This window comes from Narcine bancroftii, chromosome 2 (assembly GCF_036971445.1).
Source record: "Narcine bancroftii isolate sNarBan1 chromosome 2, sNarBan1.hap1, whole genome shotgun sequence".
Classification (NCBI taxonomy): domain Eukaryota; kingdom Metazoa; phylum Chordata; class Chondrichthyes; order Torpediniformes; family Narcinidae; genus Narcine; species Narcine bancroftii.
The window spans coordinates 109,474,464-109,493,443 of record NC_091470.1 but is presented as its reverse complement, the minus strand read 5'-3'; the positions used below and the strand labels follow the sequence as shown (position 1 = coordinate 109,493,443).

Genomic DNA, 18,980 nt, shown 5'->3' with positions numbered 1-18,980 from the left:
GACTGCCATCGGCTCGGTACAGGCTTTTAATGGCCTGTTGCAGGAGCCTACGGGTTAAAAAAATTTGTTATTAAATTATTGTGATTTGTTTTTAACAGCATTCACTGGTCAGTGATAAATGTCAGATTTGGGGGGGGGGGGTCATCTTATATGAAGTGTATCACTCAAACCAACATTTTAGGTGGAAATTCTGGGGTCATATGATACAGAGATGTCTTATATACTGCTAAGTATGGTATTCATTTCATTTTGATCTACAAAACAGCAACTGTTGTAGTTGAGATATCCCACCCACCTCTTCTCATCATTATTTTTCATTCCTTGCATGTTTTGTCCAACTTAGAAGCAGCCATTCTGTTGATTCTTATCTTAAACTTCCTACAATTCCCCTTGTTAGTACAGTACAACTCCGCTTATATTCAAAATGGTTGGGACCGGGCCTATTTCTTGGATAAATGATATTTTCGGAGAATTGGTCTTTTTTTAAAAGACAGCAGCAGCAAAATACGCTTGCAACAGTTTTTCAACCACAAATAAACAACGGGAGGGCTGAAATAATATTTAATTCTCACCCAAAGAAAAAAATCTGATCAAAATAAGTTAAGCCATTCGACTTCGAAATTTTTCGGTTAATTGACTTTTGGAGCCGAACAGACCAAAAAATTTTTTTTTTCAGATCAATGAGGATTTCAGATAATCTAATTTTGAATAATTGGAGTTGGACTGCATTTGATTAAGTTCCCCATCCTTTTGATGCCCTAATTCTGGTCTTCCTAAGATGGGAATGGACCATTTTTAAAAAAACACATCAAATAAATGACCATTGTCATCGCCTGAAGAGAATTATTGAATCCCTTCATAGGATTCCTATGATTAATGCTCATCATTTAATCAGCTGACATCAATGAAACTGGAAACAGTAGTAGAAATTTGGACCATTTAAGAATTTGCTTTATGAAAGCTGTTATTACTTATTTAGTTGCAAATTAAGTGTCTTGACAGTAAATCTGGCATTTATGGCCCATCTCTAATTGTAATTTAGAGGGCAGTGAAGGGTCAACCAAGTTACACATTCTTTTGGGATGAAATTTCTACGTCTTGGCCTGAAGTGCACTCTACACCCATGCTGGAAAAATTCAGCAGGTCACACAACATCCGTAGGAATTAAAGCTTAACCAACGTTTTGGGCCTGGACCCTTCATCCGGTGACCCACTGAGTTTCTCCAGCACGTTTGTTTGTTGAAATCAATCCCAGCATCTGCAGACCTTCTTGTTTAACTGACCTGAAGGGGCTCCAAGCCCATGCAGAAATGTACCTGTCTGGAACGGAGACCCTGGACTCACGATCAGGTGACAAGGGTAGGAGCTGGGGCATGGTCCGCGCGATGCTATTATGGCGCCAGAAACTCGGGCGCTGTGTCTCCATGGGTTATCCCTGGGTAATTTCTCCAGGTTTAATGGTCAGGTACTTAACAGCGCGGAAGAACAGATGGACCACGGGGTTCAAATCCGTACATCTTGCAAAGTTGCCGCGTAGGTTAATAGAACAGTTAAGAAGGCCTGTGGGATACAGGGCTTCATTAGTTGGAGGATTGAGTTCAAGAGTTGAGAGGTCATGTTGAAACTCTACAAAACTCCAGTGAGACCACCACACTTGGAGTATTGTGTTGAGTTCTAGTCACCTCATTTTGGGAAAGATGTGGAGAGGGGGCAGAGGAGATTTACCAGGATGTGGCGTGGATTGGAAAATAAATCTTATGAGTCAAGGTCTCTTGACTGGGACTCTTCTCTCTGGAGCGAAGGATGAGAGGTGAGTTAATAAAAATCTACAAGATTTTGAGAGGCATGGATAAGGTGGACCAGCCAGCACCTTTTTCCCAAGGCCGAAATAGCAAATACCAGAGGACATCTGTACAAACTGAAGAGAGGGAAGTTTAGGGGGACATCAGGAGAGAGTTTTTTTTTCTTCACACAGAGAGTTGTGGCTACCTGGAATGCCTTGCTGGGGTAGAGGTTGAGGCTGAAACAATAGGGGCATTTAAGAGATTCTTGGACATGAAAGAAAAATAGAGGGTTACGAAATAGGAAGGGTCTAGTTTTTTTTTTGACGGGAATATATAGGTCGGCACGTCAAGGGTAGAAGGCTCTGTACTGTGCTGTAATGTTTTATGTTCTAAAACATATGGGATTCTAGGTTAATTTGGGTGTAATTGGGCAGCAGATGTTTAAGTGATCCAAATCAGCTTCGACTGTACTGTAAATAAAACTTCAACTTTCAATTCAGGATTAAATCAGAAATCAAATTACCTTTTTTACAATAGTAAACTATTGGGTCGATGTAAAACCAAATCTGTTTCACCAACAAGGAAGTAAATCGGCCCCCTATAGATTGGGTGGCAGGAGTTGTCAATGTGGTTAACTCTGAATTGCCTGCTGAAGTGGACTCAGTTGTTCAGTTCAGGTAAATCCTGGCCTTGCAGCCAATGGCAACATCCAATTATTTTTATTTTAAAACAACTCGTATCTGAAATACAGCCAGCAATGAAGGTTACCTTGATTGGCGAGTACCATTTCCGTGGGGAGATCAACCTGCGCCCTGTGTTGTTATTGTGCATTCCCATCTCCGAGAACTCGTATTCTTGCTCTGGCATTTTAACTCTGGCATTCTTGGCCTTTTCCAGTTTTGCACCCTCTTCCGTTGATCCTTTCTCACCCCATCGAACCTGGAACATTTTAAAGCTGAGATGAAAATCAAGTCCAAATGCTGAATAACACGACATCCTTCTGTGCACAGCATTAAAGTGGTTCATAGAGCACACATGTCTAAAGTTAAACTATCTTGATTTTTATCCGGACACAAGTCCTAAGTGTGATAAATGTAAAATAGGTGGTGCCCTCTAATTCACATGATCTGGCCCTGCCCTTGCTTAGAAAACTTTTGGAATATGATATTTTTTATTGTCTCCTTTTAATTCAATTAAGTAGACTATTGGAATTGTTTCTTTTAATTGTTTTTGTAGTTGATTTTGGCTGCAACAAGAAGGAATGTCAGTGCATATGCACATCGTACAATGAATAGGACAATAAATGCATTATCGCTCATTGTCGGGATCTCGCCGAATCATGTAAATTATGTTCCAATGACAAAACTTTAGTCATTGTTTCTGCTAACGATTAGATACTGGGTGGCAGGGTTAGTGCACCACCCAATTGCGTTCAAATCCAGTGCTGTCTTTAAAGTTTAATTTTACATTTTTAAAATTTATTTATGCAGCACGGTAACAGGCTCTTCCAGTCCACAAGCCCGTGTCGCCCAAATACCCCATTTGATCTACAACACCCCCCCCCCGGTACATTTTGAAGGGTGGGAGGAAACCGGAGTGCCCCATAGGAAACCCACAAAGACATGGGGGAGAATGTACAGCCCCCTTACATGCAGCACCGGATTCGGGCATGGGTCGCTGGAGCTGTAATAGCAGTGCACTAACCGTGCTGCCCAGTCTATAAGGAGTTTGTACGTTCTCCCGGTGTCTGCGTGGGTTTTCATCGGGTGCTCCAGTTTCCTCCAACCCTTCATAACATACAGGGTTGCATGTTGTATATCCAAATTATATATTTTTTAAATTAAACAGCTCATTTGCGTTCTCCTGCCACCGCTTCCTGACTGTCCTTCCACCTTCGACCCTATAGAAGGAACTGCACCACTGGGCACAGGAGATAGTAAATTTGAAATCTGAGATGATGCAGGCAAATAGGTAGAGTCAGGGAGATCAATAACATGGAACCTGTCCATGCCAACCAAGCTTGTCTCACTTACCTGCCCATATCTCTCAAAATCTTTCCTATCCATACACCTGCTTGGATGTCTTTTAAACATGACAAATAAAGGAAAAGGCTCCATTATTGTCATGTAATACTACATTTAGTATGTAACATACATGAAATTCTCTACCTTTTGTCTACTGTAAGGCAGACAGAGAGTCGCCACTTTGCCCAGCGCCCCTCACAGAAACCGATAGCACCTGGTGTCCCCAGGCAGTCTCCCCTCCAAGTACTGACCAGGCCTGAGCCTGCTTAGCTACCGAGATCAGACAATCCCAGGTGTGTATTCAGGCTATTAGGTTTATTGTTATTTTATAAATCTCTACATGGTCCCTCCTTCGACCCCACACTCCAGGCAGAAGAGCCCTAACAGATCCAGCCCCTCTCTTTATAATTCAAGCCTACCTGACGTTCTCGGGAACCTTTGTCACAACACAGAGAAAGGCCATGCTGCTATTCCCAAACAGTCACATGGAATTCACGTAAATCAATGCGGACTGGAAGGGCTGATGTGACCTGTTTCCGTACTGAAAATTGTTATATGGTTATATGGAAATACACGTCCTTGTCTTTACCCATGGACAATCATCCATTGCACTAAAGCCAACGTCGACTGGCTGGAGGCAAATTGGAGGAATAACACTCGATTTTCCATCTGGGCACCCTTCACCCAGATGGCATGAACATCCACTTTTCCAGTTTCTGCTAACCTGCTCTCCTCTTCCCCCTCCCCCTTCCAATTCTCCTCCCTCCCTTCATCCTCTGTCCACCCAGCTGTCCTCTCCCTCCCTTCTCCAATTATCACCTCCAGCCTTTTCGACCACATCTCCCTCCCTACCATTTTGTTCAGACTCCTGCCGACTGTTTTCCCTGCCTCGATGAAGGGCTCAAGCCTGAAACGTTGGTTAGGCATCGTTATCCTTGCTATAAGTACACTGTATGGCTTGCTGAGTTTCTCCAGCAGTGTGCTTTCACTTCAACCAGAGCATTGGCAGAGTTTTGTGCTTTACTTGACTTGTGGGATTGAGGCATTCCTTTCAAATTGCTTTCCTGCAGTTTTATGCTGGTACCTCCTCCTCCTCCATTGTTTCATACTTCTCAGAAATGCATCAGTATTTCATCTACTTCATCGCTCTACAAATGTCACTTTACAACCCACTGTCTGTCACACTCAGGATTGTTTTAGCCGGGTTCTGCAATGATTTACATGCTGTTCCTGGCACAGTAAAGATGAAAAATTGATGTGATGGGGAGTTTCATCCAGTGACAGTGAAATTCAACAGTTACCAAGTCAAATTTATTGTAATCTGATTGCACAAGTACAACTTGAATAAACAGTGTTCTCCGGTCCTCAGTGCAAAACATGCAGACACAACAAGCATACAGACAGCAGGACAAGCATTCATCTATTTAAATAAATAATTGTTGCTTCATGAATATGAGAGTCTCGGATGGCTGGTGTGAGCAGTTCCTTTGGTCTCGCTGCCTACAGGAAGCTGTTCCTCAGCCTGGTGACGCTGCTTCTGATCCAACTGTATCTCTTTCCCCGGAAGGAGCAGCTGAAAGATGACATGTGCAGGGAGGAAGGGGTCCTCTATGATTTTGCACACCCTCTTCAGATAACGATTCCGGTTGGTCACATAGATGGGGAGCGGGAGAGTACAATGATCCTCTCTGCCAACCTTATGAACCTCCAATCCATGACCATAAATACACAGGAAATCATCAAATTTTTTTGGCCTATTTATAGGGTAAAACTTTGGGGGTTAACAATTGCATGCATACTATTTTTGACACGGTAAGGGCCTAGGTCTTTTGAGGCATCAAGAGCCTGGGAGTGTGGGTAGCCAGGGCCAAAAATGGGTGGGTGGGGGGAGACAGGGGTGTCGACTTTTAAATGGTATCAATTATTAATCTCTTGCATCTCCCATGTAATAATTCCCAAACACTTATTAAAGCTATGACCCCTTGGGTTAGCCATTCTTCCAGGTCCTTGGGAAAAATCCTCTGGCTGTCCACATGATCAAGGCCTCTCATCACTTTGTACACTCCTCTCAGGTCACCCCTCCCCTCATCCTCCATCTCTCTAAGGAGAAAAGACCAAATTCATTCAACCTATCCTCATAAAGGTTGCTTTCCAATCCAGGCAACATCCTTCTGCACTCTCTCTGAAGCATTCCTGTAATGAGGGGACCAGAGCTGAACACAAGGTTCCAAGTGGGGTATCACTATGGTTTATATAACTGTAATATTACCTCAAGGCTCTCGAGCTCAATCCCACAGCCAACACTCCATCCGCTTCGTTAACAACACTATCAACCTGTGCAGCACCTTTAAGAGACCGATGCACATGGACCCCAAGATCTCTCTGTTCGTCCACTCTGCTCCCATTAACACTGAATTCTGCCTTCAAATTTAACCCGCCAAAATGAACTGCCTCGCACTTTTCTGGGTTAAGCTCCATCTGCCACTTCTCAGCCCAGTTCTGCGTCCCCTCACTGTCCCATTGTAACCTCTGGCGACCTTCCAGACTATACACAATACCACCCACTTTCATGTCATACACACCCTTCCACTTCCTCATCTGGGTCATTCATACAAATCACAAAGAGGAGGGACCCAGAACAGATCCCTGTGGAACTCCACTGGCCACCCACCTCCATGCACAATATACATTAACTACAACCAACCACCGAAACCAATTCTGTAAACACAAAGCAAGGCCTCCTTGGATTCCATGCCTTCTTAGTTGCTAAGTGACCCTTGCATGGGGAACCTTATTAAAGGCTGCACTGAAATCCAGAGACACTACATCCACCTTCAAGAATGTTCTTTGTTACATCTTCAAATTCAATCGGGCTCGTGAGACATGACCTTCCCCCGACAAACTCATGCTGACCATCCCTAATCAGCTTGTGCCTCTCTAAATAATTGTAAATCCTCCCTCTCAGGATCTTTTCCAACAGCCTGCACACTCCCCTTAAAATTAGAATCAGAATTTATTGTCACAAACAAGTATAGCATCATTAGTGCAAACATTCATATAAACCACTTTACAACAATAAATCAAAAACATAACAGTGCACAATAAGTAAGGTCTGCGGTTCATTGATCATTCAGGAATCTGGTGGCAGCAGGGAAGAAGCTGTCCTCGTGCCGCTGGGCGCTCGTCTTCAGGCTCCTGTACCTTTCCCCCGATGGTAGCAGAGTGAAGAGGGCCCGGCCTGGGTGGTGGGGGGGGGGCCTTTGAGGGTAGAGGCTGCTTTTTAAGACACTGCCTCTTGTAGATGTCCTCGATGGAGTCACGTCGCAGGCTGAGTTAACAACTCTCTGGAGTTTATTAGATGGTGCTTCCGAAACATACAATGCTACAACCAGCCAGAGTGCTCTCCACAGTGCGCCTGTGGAAGTTTTCGAGTCTTCGGTGATGTATGGAATCTCCTCAAGCCCCTCACAAAGCACCTTCTTTGTGATTACATCAACGTGGAGACTCAGGACAGACCCAGGATTTTGATGTTCTTGACCCTCTCCGCTATTGAGTCCTCGATGAGGACTGGGTCTTGTTTATGAGAGCAGCTGGGACTGAGATGAGAGTTTACTGTCATGAATTCCCACATCTGCAATCTCCCATGTGGCTCCACCAAAATTCATACTTGTTGCAGCCCCTCATGTACATAAGGTTCTCCGACCACAATAGTGTAAATCAAACTACCACAATCGGAAGGTCCATAGTGTTGAATCTCATCCACTTGACAAGCCTAGCATATAAAAGACTGGTTCATTTGAGTTACAAACCTCCATTTACCTTCAGCCACAAGCAGACTTCAACAAAAGAATGCGAATATCCCTTTACCTCCATTCGTTTGATCCCTCCGACACCTCGACCTCCATAATATGAGGCATCAACAGTTGGCCATTTCTTCTTGGGCAATCCTTCTGCATCCAGGTCCTCCTGTGTGAGAGAGAGAATGATTACTTGGCCACAAGAATGCACAATGCTCCACTGCTCTGTCAGAAAAAGCAAATCCTTACTGGAAATCAGGCAAGAGGAAATGCCATTTTTTTAAATATTCCAAGCAGATCCTTGAAAACATTGACCCAATTTCTGGATGCAGATTCAATGACCAAATGTGACTTTCAACCTCATAACAGCACAAGAAAAAAAATCTGAAATCTGTAAACAATATTGTGTGTGTCTTTCTGTCTTTGTCTTTGTGTGTGTGTGTGTGTGTGTGTGTGTGTGTGTGTGTGTGTGTGTGTGTGTGTGTGTGTGTCTTTGTGTGTGTGTCTTTGTGTGTGTGTCTTTGTGTGTGTGTCTTTGTGTGTCTGTCTGTCTGTGTGTCTGCCTTTGTCTGTGTGTCTCTTTGTGTGTCTGTCTTTGTCTGTGTGTCTCTTTGTCTGTGTGTCTCTTTGTGTGTCTGTCTTTGTCTGTGTGTCTCTTTGTCTGTGTGTCTCTTTGTCTGTGTGTCTCTTTGTCTGTGTGTCTGTCTGTCTGTGTGTCTGTCTGTCTGTGTGTCTGTCTGTCTGTGTGTCTGCCTTTGTCTGTGTGTCTGCCTTTGTCTGTGTGTCTGCCTTTGTCTGTGTGTCTGCCTTTGTCTGTGTGTCTGCCTTTGTCTGTGTGTCTGCCTTTGTGTGTCTGTCTTTGTCTGTGTGCCTCTTTGTCTGTGTGTCTCTTTCTCTGTGTGTCTCTTTGTCTGTGTGTCTGTCTTTGTCTGTGTGTCTGCCTTTGTCTGTGTGTCTGCCTTTGTGTGTCTGCCTTTGTCTGTGTGTCTGTCTTTGTCTGTGTGTCTGTCTTTGTCTGTCTGTCTTTGTCTGTCTGTCTTTGTCTGTGTGTCTCTTTGTCTGTGTGTCTCTTTGTCTGTGTGTCTCTTTGTCTGTGTGTCTGCCTTTGTCTGTGTGTCTGCCTTTGTGTGTCTCTTTGTCTGTGTGTCTCTTTGTCTGTGTGTCTCTTTGTCTGTGTGTCTCTTTGTCTGTCTGTGTGTCTGCCTTTGTCTGTGTGTCTGCCTTTGTCTGAGTGTCTCTTTGTCTGTGTGTCTCTTTGTCTGTGTGTCTGTCTGTCTGTGTGTCTGTCTGTCTGTGTGTCTGTCTTTGTCTGTGTGTGTATGTGCGTGTGTGTTTTTAAATGAAAGAATAACACGCAAACCAGGAAAGAAAATCTCTTGCCAGAGCCAGGAGATTCATTACACTTGGAGGATTTTGCAATAGCTCATAATGTTTACATCCCTGAACAAGAGAAATCTTTAAAAACAAAGCTGTTTCTTCATATTTGTTTTCTGACATTTAAAAGTAGGCCATTTTTAAATCCATTTGTATATTTAAAAAAATCTATCTATTCTATTAACATGCTGGCTTATTCCTGCAGGAATCTGGTGAGAAGCTAAACCCCACATTCATGTAATTCACTTTTCTTCTGGGCTCCATGTATGAGGGGACTTGAGCTCTAACCTACGGGGGGCAATGCGGAACCGTACTCAGGGCAAAACCAACTTTGCCACACTGACTCCTACCGAGTAGATCATGGGATGGAGCAGGCAGTAATCAATGAACAAGAACAGGCTATGGGTTTGAAATTTAAGTTGTACTTCCTGTAATATTCCTCAGAGTTCATTCTGGCATTGTGATTGCCAAAATCGTGCAAGCCCATAAGACATAGGAGCAGAAATAGGCTATTCAGCCCATCGAGTCTGCCCCAGTAACATGAGCTCCTCCACTTCGCCACTCAGCCCCACTGCCCGGCCTTCACCCCATAACCCTTGATGCCCTGGCTAATCAAGAACTTATCAATTTCTGCCTTAACTTGACCTCCAAAACAAATTCCAGATTCACAACCCTCTGGCCATACAAATTCCTCATGCATCACTGTTCTAAGTGGACGCCCTTCAATCTTGAGGTTGTGCCCTCTTGTCCTAGCCTCTCCCACAACCTTTCTACATCTACACTGTCCATAGTCAAGCACAAAATTCTGCAGACACTGAGGTTGAAGTAAAAACACAAAATGCTGGAGAAGCTCAGCTAATCAAACTGTGTCCTTTATGTAGCAAAGGCAAAGATTCAGAACCGACATTTTGGGCTTGAACCCTTCATCAAAGGCCTGAAACATCAGTTTTGAATCTTTGCCTTTGCTACATAAAGGGCACAGTTTGACTTGCTGGGCTTCTCCGGCACTTAATGTTTTTACTCTACTCTGTCCATGCTTTTCAATTTTCAAAATGTTTCAATACGATCCCCCCATTCTCCGAAATTCCAACAAGTTGAGATCCTCCAAATGTTCCTCATAAAATAATCTTTTAATTCCTGGAATCATCCTTGTGAAAATCCTCCTCTAACATCAGCACACAAGAGACATGAAGCCAGCGCCTTTCTCCCAGGGAAGGAGTAGCAAACACCAGAGGATATCTGTACAAAGTCAAGGCAGGAAAGTTTACAGGAGACATCAGGGATGAGTTTTTTTTTAAACACAGAGAGTGGTGGGTGCCTGGAATGCCTTGCCAGGGGTGCTAGTGGAGGCTGAAACATTAAGGCAGTGGTTCTCAACCTTTATCTTTCCACTCATCCCACTTTTAAGTAATCCCTATGCCATCGGTGCTCTGTAATTAGTAAGGGATTGCTTAAGGTGGGATGTGAATGGGAAGGGAAAGACCCAATTGTTACCGAAATATTTTGCTTGAGAAAAATTGTAATTGTCCCATTTCCTTTGGAGTTATGAAATGGTGCACATAACGAGTCAATTAGGGACAAGTATAAAACAGTGGTTTTCAAACTTTTTCTTTCCACCCACATCCCACCTTAAGTAATCTCTTACTAATCACAGAGCACCTGTGGCATAAGGATTACTTAAAGTGGAATGTGAGTGGCAAAAAAGGGTTGAGAATCACTGCATTAGGGGCATTTAAGAGACTCTTAAAGAAGAACATGGACTGAAGAAAAATAGAAGGTTTCGGGATAGGGAAGGTTTAGATTTTTTTTAAGGAATATATTTGTCGGCACAACATAGAAGGCCAAAGGGGCTGTATTGTGCTGTTGTATTCTGTGTTCTATCCCTTCTTAAATAAAAAGCATGATAGGAGTATGACTGAGAGTTTGAAATCCGTTATGGCAGAAAGGAAATTTAAATCAAATTTGGTATGTAAAAACTCACATCAGATAAGATAACCATGAAACTACCAGACATTTGTCAAAAGTTGTATGCCCTTTAGGAAAGGAAATGTACCTTCCTCATCTAGTATGATTTATCTGCGTGTCCCAACTCTCCAAAGTGGTTCATTCTCTGGCAGGTTCAACCAGTGCGACTATCCTCCAGAATTCTGCCAGTGAACCACATGGACACGGTGGTCTGATATCCTTCAGCAACCTGCTCCATTCTCCACCTTTCCAATACCCAGCCTCTTCCAAACCAAACTCATCGGGCTCCAGTAAGCTCCTTGTGGAAAATCGAAATGGGGCTAACCATTTAGAGTGGGAACTTTTCTCAGCTGGACGAGAACTTGGATGCATGGGAATGTACCTGATGCCTCTTCTGAGTCTGTAACACACTCTCTTCACCGCCCGCCTCCCATCTTGAAGAAGATTCAACAATGTAAGATCATGTGCCACCAGACTCAAGGACAGTTTCTTTCCTGCTGTACTCAGTTTCCTGAATTAACCTCACACCAGTAAAACTATTCTTAAGTCTTTGGAATATTAAACAGGAGGTTACACACAGAGCATTTGTCAAGATGCTTAGGTTCTAGAAATGCAATTTGATATATAGTCAACCTCAATTTCAAACTCAACATTTTTAACATCGCCTAATAAAAATAATGTTGGATCCATCGGTAATTGAATCTTTAAAACTTTCTCAAAAAATTCTTTTTTTTTTCATTTCCAAAAGTACTTAACCCTTTCACATAGCCAATTTGAATTTAAAAAGAGAACCTAATTCCTTACAACATCTAAAGCATAAATCTGAAGATATTAAATTACACCTCAGGCCTGAAAAGTCGGTAATAGATCTTTACCTCCTAGCAGCGCTTCGAGACCAGCTGAGTTCCTCCACCTCTTCTTCTATGTTTTTACTTTATTGTCAACCTGCTAATATCATTCAACACCTTCTCTGAACTTTACATCTGAACGCAAGATTTATCTCCACAACAGCAATTCTTAAACTCTTGCCAATGCGCCATCCAAACCAAGTGTTAACAGGTGAGCACGAGGTAGCCTACAGCTGTTCTCATCCATCCTTCTCTCTGACCTGAACATCTCCAGAGTCAAGCGAAGTCTGTTTTGTGAAACTGTGTCAGGTTATTGTGATACAGGCGGCAGTATAGATCAAAGCCTTCCACTTGCCACATTGGATGGAGGACACGTACACATCTGTTGTCTAGAAATGCATCACATTCCATGTCACTGTTTCAAATGCAATGAAGTGTCCAAAAATATTCAATGTGACATTCAACTGTTTTTGCAATCAGCATGGAATATTTCTTGGAATGAACAGGCATTGCTTAAGTTTAATGGTTTACTATTTATCCTTTGGACAGGGGAAAGTTAGCAGTCTTCTTGAGGCAACCCACATCAGTTGGAAGTACACTGGACAACAAAGATTTTGCTTCCTGAAAACTCTTGGGTGTATTTTATGGAGTTCTGGCTGCTAATCACAAAAATCACGGTTACATTTTCCTGCACCATTTTTTAGATATAACCTGTTTTTGTGATTTCCTATCATATTTTAAGTAGACTTCAAGCAGACAAAACCATGAAGGGCAACATGTCGTTGAAAATTCATTTTCTGCATTTGCACTTGGATGTCTTCCCTGCTGATCTTGCTTCAGTCCGTGACGAACACGGTGAAAGGTTTCACCAGGACACTGTGACCATAGAAAACCGGTATCAGGGCAACTGGAATCCATCGATGCCGACCGACTATTGTCGGACACTGACACGAGAGGCATCAGATGCTGAGCACAAATGAAAATCAGCGGCAAAATACTTTTAGGTCAGTTGAACTAACGGAATGTCTCAGCATCATTATGCGATTAAACGTGTTAAATTCAATAAAAGTTAATTTAATGCCTCTCCAACTTCCTACGTAATACAGCAAATCTGAATTTATCTTTGTGCTCAGCTTCAAGTTGTCTATCATAATCCCCAATTTTTCAGGAAGCAAACCGTCTGGAAAAAAATGTATTGTTCAGTGTCAATTCAAACGACTCATTTTGCAGGTTGTGAACAAGTGGTGTCTTCATGGGTTTCTACCCCTTCCCCTCTTCCACTGTCATCCTTGTCTGGGCCCATTCCCAAGGTCATTAGCAGATCTTGGCCAAGTGTTATTCTAAGTATCGCTGGCCTGGCATTTATACAATGTCTTTCACAATTTTGATTGCTCAATGTGCCACCATTATCTTGTTGCAATGTCATTGTGGAAAACATCTCATTTCAGCACATGTTCCTGACAACCCTCCACACCAGAGTTGATCGGAATAATCATTTATTGAGAATTAAATAACATGCAGTGGAGCACATACAAGTATTTGTTGTAAAAACACAATGCTGGAGAAACTCAGCAGGCCCAACAGGATACTTTACATACACAGCCAGCATTTCGGGTTTGAGCCCTTCATCAAGCTATGAGCAAAATCTCTTCAGATGCCTAAATAAAAATGTGGGGAGGAGTGGTAGGTCTACAGGGAAGCAGTATCCTTTCCTCCAGCTCTCCACCTCCTTCCTTTTCCATTCATAGAGCCATCCCCCCCCCCATCTCTGTTTTCTGTTGTGCCCCCCCCTCCCTTATCCACCTATTACCTCTTGCTCCTCCCCACCATTTTATTCAGAGGCTTGGCTAAATTTCATGAAGGGCTCAAGCCTGAAATTCTCCAATCCTCCATTCTCCACCCCCTTCCCTCTCTGTCCCATCAACTCAGTTGTTTTCTTTTGTGCCCTACCACCCATGACCTCTTGTGTTCCTGTGCTCTCCTTCCCCCTGCCTCTCCCCCCCACCATTTTCTTCAGGCACCTAGTTGTCTTTTTTGCTCATACCCTGATGAAGGGCTCAGGCCCGACATGTATCTTTGTCACACAAAGATGGCTGTGCGAGTTACTGAGCTTCCCCAGCATTTTTTTTGTGTAACATGGATAGTGCTTAACGACTTTACAGAGACAGCGATTGGGTCCGGGGTTCAAATCCCACACTGTCTGTAAGGAGTTTGCATGTTGTCCCCGTGTCTGCGTGGGTTTTACCTGGGGGCTTCAGTTTCATCCTGGTCATCAAAAACATATGGGGGTGTCGGTCAATTGGATGCACTACACATTCCTCAACTTACGATGGGTTTATGTTCCGATAAACCCATCGCAAGTGGAAAAATTGAAATAGAACACTGCACCCACCAAACATCAGAGCCTAGCCCACCTTAAATGTGCCCAGACCACTGCTGACAGTGGGGCAAAATCATCTAACACAAAGCCTATTTTATAATAAAGTCTCGAATACCTCATGTAATTCATTGAATACAGAAAGAATTTTTGTTCAGCTTAGGCTAGCCTACCATAAACATGCTCAGAACACATACCATAGCCTACAGCTGGGCAAATTGATCTAAAACAAAGCCTATTTTATAATTAAGTGTTTCATTCCACACTGAAAACAATTTTTAAATGGAGCACCAGCAAAGCATTGATCAGCTGTTGTGCGAAAACCAATAACAACAGGCACCAGGTGGCCAATTGTGAAACTACTGTACCAAGAGACTACAAAACGGTATTTCCATTGGAATGCATATCATAATATCATAACTTCAAACAGCACAAGTCAAGCCATCGGAAGTAGAGGACCATCTATATTTGGGTGGCACGGGCTCATGGGCCAAAAGGGCCCTTTACCGTGCTTTATGTTTAAATTAAAAAATTTACTCCCTTTTGTTTAATTGTATCGGCTCGACAGATAGGATAGAGCCAAAAGAAAATAGGCAAGCATCCCTTGGCATTCTGATTCATGATATTACACACTCCTCTTGCTTTCATTGGTTTAATTTACAAGGATACAGAATTAATCCAATCGTCCATTTCACAATCTCTTTTTTTTTGAAGACTTTATTTAAAATTTTATAACATGAATACAATAGAGAATTACATTTAAAGAAAAATTAAAAAAAAATAAAATGGTATGATTACAATATTACATCAGAAAACTACACAAAATAACCCCCCCGTTAATTGTAACACAATATTAGTAATCTAACTTAAAATTAGTCCAGCCCACCCCCCCCCCAAAATAAAGAGTGGAGTTAATAAAATTAACAATATTATAAATGGAAAAAAAATACCCACTTACAAAAAAAGAGATAAACCTTAACCTAAAAAAAATTCTAACAACAAAAATTTTTTTTTAATCAATACTAAAATATCACGCTTATACATATATTTAAATCAAACTTAAATGCATATAATTAGCAAACGGAGTCCACTTTAACTTATAAAAAGACATCCTATTCTGAATTGAAAAAGATATCCTTTCCATAGTCAAACAAAATTTCATCTCCAAATACCACTTATCTAAAGTTAATATATTTTTATCTTTCCAAGTTAGTGCTATACATTTCTTAGCCAAGACTAAAGCTAAATAGATAAAGGAAATCTGATAATCCTCTAAACCTAAATCAATTATTGATTGCATGTTTCCTAATAAAAATATATCGGGATCTAATACAAGATGGATATTATATAAACTGTTAAAAATAGATTGAATACCTTTCCAAAACTGTTGCAATCGATCACAAAGCCAAACAGTATGCAAAAAAAGTATTGGCCGTCTGATCACATCGAAAGCAAGAATCCAACTTACTAAGACCAAATTTTTTAAATTTCTCCGGCGTTAAATATAGCTGATGAATAAAATTATAATTAATCATCGCTAGTCTAGCGTTAATTAATTTCAAAATACTATTCTGACAAATTTCCATCCAAGCTTTTTCAGCTATTTTATGTCCTAAATCTTTTCCCCATTTCAACTTATCTTTATCCCAGTCTTTTTTACTATCAATTTCTTGTAAAATACAATACAAATCAGATATATATCCCTTTTTTGGTATTGAAAGTACATATTCTTCAAAACTAGATTCAGGTAATAAAATCATATGTCGACCACATAACTGTTTTACAAAAGATCTTAATTGATAATATACAAATATAGAATTTCCATTAATACCATATTTCCTTTATAATTCGTCAAAGGAACAAAAACAACCCTCAGAAAAACAATCAGATAAATTTTTAATTCCCTTCTTTTCCCATTGTTTCAAAGTGGCATTGGAGACCGTAAAAGGAACAAGTTGATTATTATATAATGGTAATCTTCCAGAATATATATTTTTAAGTCCCAATTTTTTAAGTTTAATTGTCCATAAATTCAATAAATGTTTCAATATTGGCACATCGTAAGTTCGTAATAAATTTTTATTCCATCGAAGTCCATTTCACAATCTCAAAATGTCTTCCATATCTCTATGTTTTCCACGTCCTCACTGGTCAAATATTCTCTGCATATAATGGTGGCAAACAATGCCCCTGGAGACACATGGTCCAATAATAGGTAGCATGCCAAAGAAGTAGAAACGGAGACGATTCTTCTACTCTGCCCACGATTTCATCATGCCATAAAGTAATTACGATATCCTGTTCTGTTTGCAAGGCATGCTGAAGAAATTAAGAGCAAAATACCAATCTTATCTGCAAGTCCAGTGGTCCACAAGACCATTCAAAAATGCAATAAATTTGGCTTCATAAGGCACTTTTTCTAGAAGAAAAAAGCTATTTTAAGGAGAATGAAATCAAGGGAGATGGGCAAGATGAGCTTGATGGGCTCCATTCCCAAAGTACTGTTCATGTTCAATTTCCTTAATTTGAAGATGTTTGCATTAACAAATTCATTTATTGTTAAATCCTTCAATAGACAATACAACGTGCTGAAGAGTTCTCTAACGATTCTAACAGATCCTTTTAATGGAACCACACTGAGAATTCCACTTTCTTTGAATAATGTAGGTCTTACAACAATTCCCTTTAGTCATTTTATTTCAAGGCGACAGAACTAAATTAACAACATTTGCAATCCTTTTTCATACATCACCTGAGGACATGAAGTTAATATGTGCTGTTTGAGTCAAAAGATCTTTCCTCTTTGTGAAACAAAAATGACTGTTCAGCTTAAACAAGTGCTCCTCAACTTATGATGGGGTTCTGTTCCGGAAAACCCGTCATAAGTCCGAAAAAAACCCATCCATCGAGAAAGAATACCACGCCTACCAATTTTCATAATTAAAGTTTGGATACCTTTATTCCACACTGAAAAAGCCATTAATGTACACAGCTGAAAGCACACCGGGCATCAATTTCACTCTCTTTGCCCAACATCGTGAGAAAATAGCGTATCGCAAGCGCGGGAACAGATCAGAATTTGAAATTGCAAGTACAGATTCGAACCATCGGAACTTGGAAAAATCCTAAGTCGAACCATTAGGGGAGCACCTGTACTTTGTCTGAAATGTCTTTTTTTGTAGAAGGTGATCATTTGAGAGAAAGTGCGAGAAAGTGACAAACGAGATGTGCTCCACACCAGGGTCATGCCTAGCGCGGAATGCCACACTGACCACCGGCTGGTTTGCTGCAAGCTCAACCTCCACTTCAAGCCAAAGCCCAGGAACAATAAAGCCCCCAGAAAGAGGTTCAATGTTGGAAACCTGCAGTCAGACGAAGCGAGAGGAAACTTCCAGGCAAACCTCAAAGCAAAGCTCGACGATGCAACCCGCCTCACGGACCCGTCCCCTGAAACCCTCTGGGATCAGTTGAAGACTACCATACTGCAATCCACTGAAGAGGTACTGGGCTTCTCCTCCAGGAAAAACAAGGACTGGTTTGACGAAAACAGCCAGGAAATCCAGGAGCTGCTGGCAAAGAAGCGAGCTGCCCACCAGGCTCACCTTACAAAGCCGTCCTGTCCAGAGAAGAAACAAGCCTTCCGTCGCGCATGCAGCCATCTTCAGCGCAAACTCCGGGAGATCCAAAATGAGTGGTGGACTAGCCTCGCCAAACGAACCCAGCTTAGCGCGGACATTGGCGACTTCAGGGGTTTCTACGAGGCTCTAAAGGCTGTGTACGGTCCCTCACCCCAAGTCCAAAGCCCGCTGCGCAGCTCAGACGGCAAAGTCCTCCTCAGCGACAAGATCTCCATCCTCAACCGATGGTCAGAACACTTCCAATCTCTTTTCAGTGCCAACCGCTCAGTCCAAGATTCCACCCTGCTCCAGCTCCCTCAACAGCCCCTAAGGCTAGAGCTGGATGAGGTTCCCACCCTGGATGAGACATATAAGGCAATCGAACAACTGAAAAGTGGCAAAGCAGCAGGTATGGATGGAATCCCCCCAGAAGTCTGGAAGGCTGGCGGCAAAACTCTGCATGCCAAACTGCATGAGTTTTTCAAGCTTTGTTGGGACCAAGGTAAACTGCCTCAGGATCTTCGTGATGCCACCATCATCACCCTGTACAAAAACAAAGGCGAGAAATCAGACTGCTCAAACTACAGGGGAATCACGTTGCTCTCCATTGCAGGCAAAATCTTCGCTAGGATTCTACTAAATAGAATAATACCTAGTGTCGCCGAGAATATTCTCCCAGAATCACAGTGCGGCTTTCGCGCAAACAGAGGAACTACTGACATGGTCTTTGCCCTCAGACAGCTCCAAGAAAAGTGCAGAGAACAAAACAAAGAACTCTACATCACCTTTGTTAACCTCACCAAAGCCTTCGACACCGTGAGCAGGAAAGGGCTTTGGCAAATACTAGAGCGCATCGGATGTCCCCCAAAGTTCCTCAACGTGATTATCCAACTGCACGAAAACCAACAAGGTCGGGTCAGATACAGCAATGAGCTCTCTGAACCCTTCTCCATTAACAATGGCGTGAAGCAAGGCTGTGTTCTCGCACCAACCCTCTTTTCAATCTTCTTCAGCATGATGCTGAACCAAGCCATGAAAGACCCCAACAATGAAGACGCTGTTTACATCCGGTACCGCACGGATGGCAGTCTCTTCAATCTGAGGCGCCTGCAAGCTCACACCAAGACACAAGAGAAACTTGTCCGTGAACTACTCTTTGCAGACGATGCCGCTTTAGTTGCCCATTCAGAGCCA

General features: G+C 42.2%; 1 protein-coding gene across 1 annotated transcript in view; it reads right to left on the bottom strand.

Moving 5' to 3' along the window:
• The window catches only part of LOC138754140 (anthrax toxin receptor 1-like), a 190,676-nt gene that overhangs the window by 50,740 nt on the left and 120,956 nt on the right, over window positions 1–18,980 (bottom strand). The window contains exons 14-15 of the mRNA XM_069917999.1: window positions 7,676–7,774; window positions 2,553–2,723 (exon numbers count right to left, since the gene is read on the bottom strand). Coding sequence (XP_069774100.1) covers window positions 2,553–2,723; window positions 7,676–7,774 — 270 coding nt within the window. The remainder of the gene's footprint in view (window positions 1–2,552; window positions 2,724–7,675; window positions 7,775–18,980) is intronic.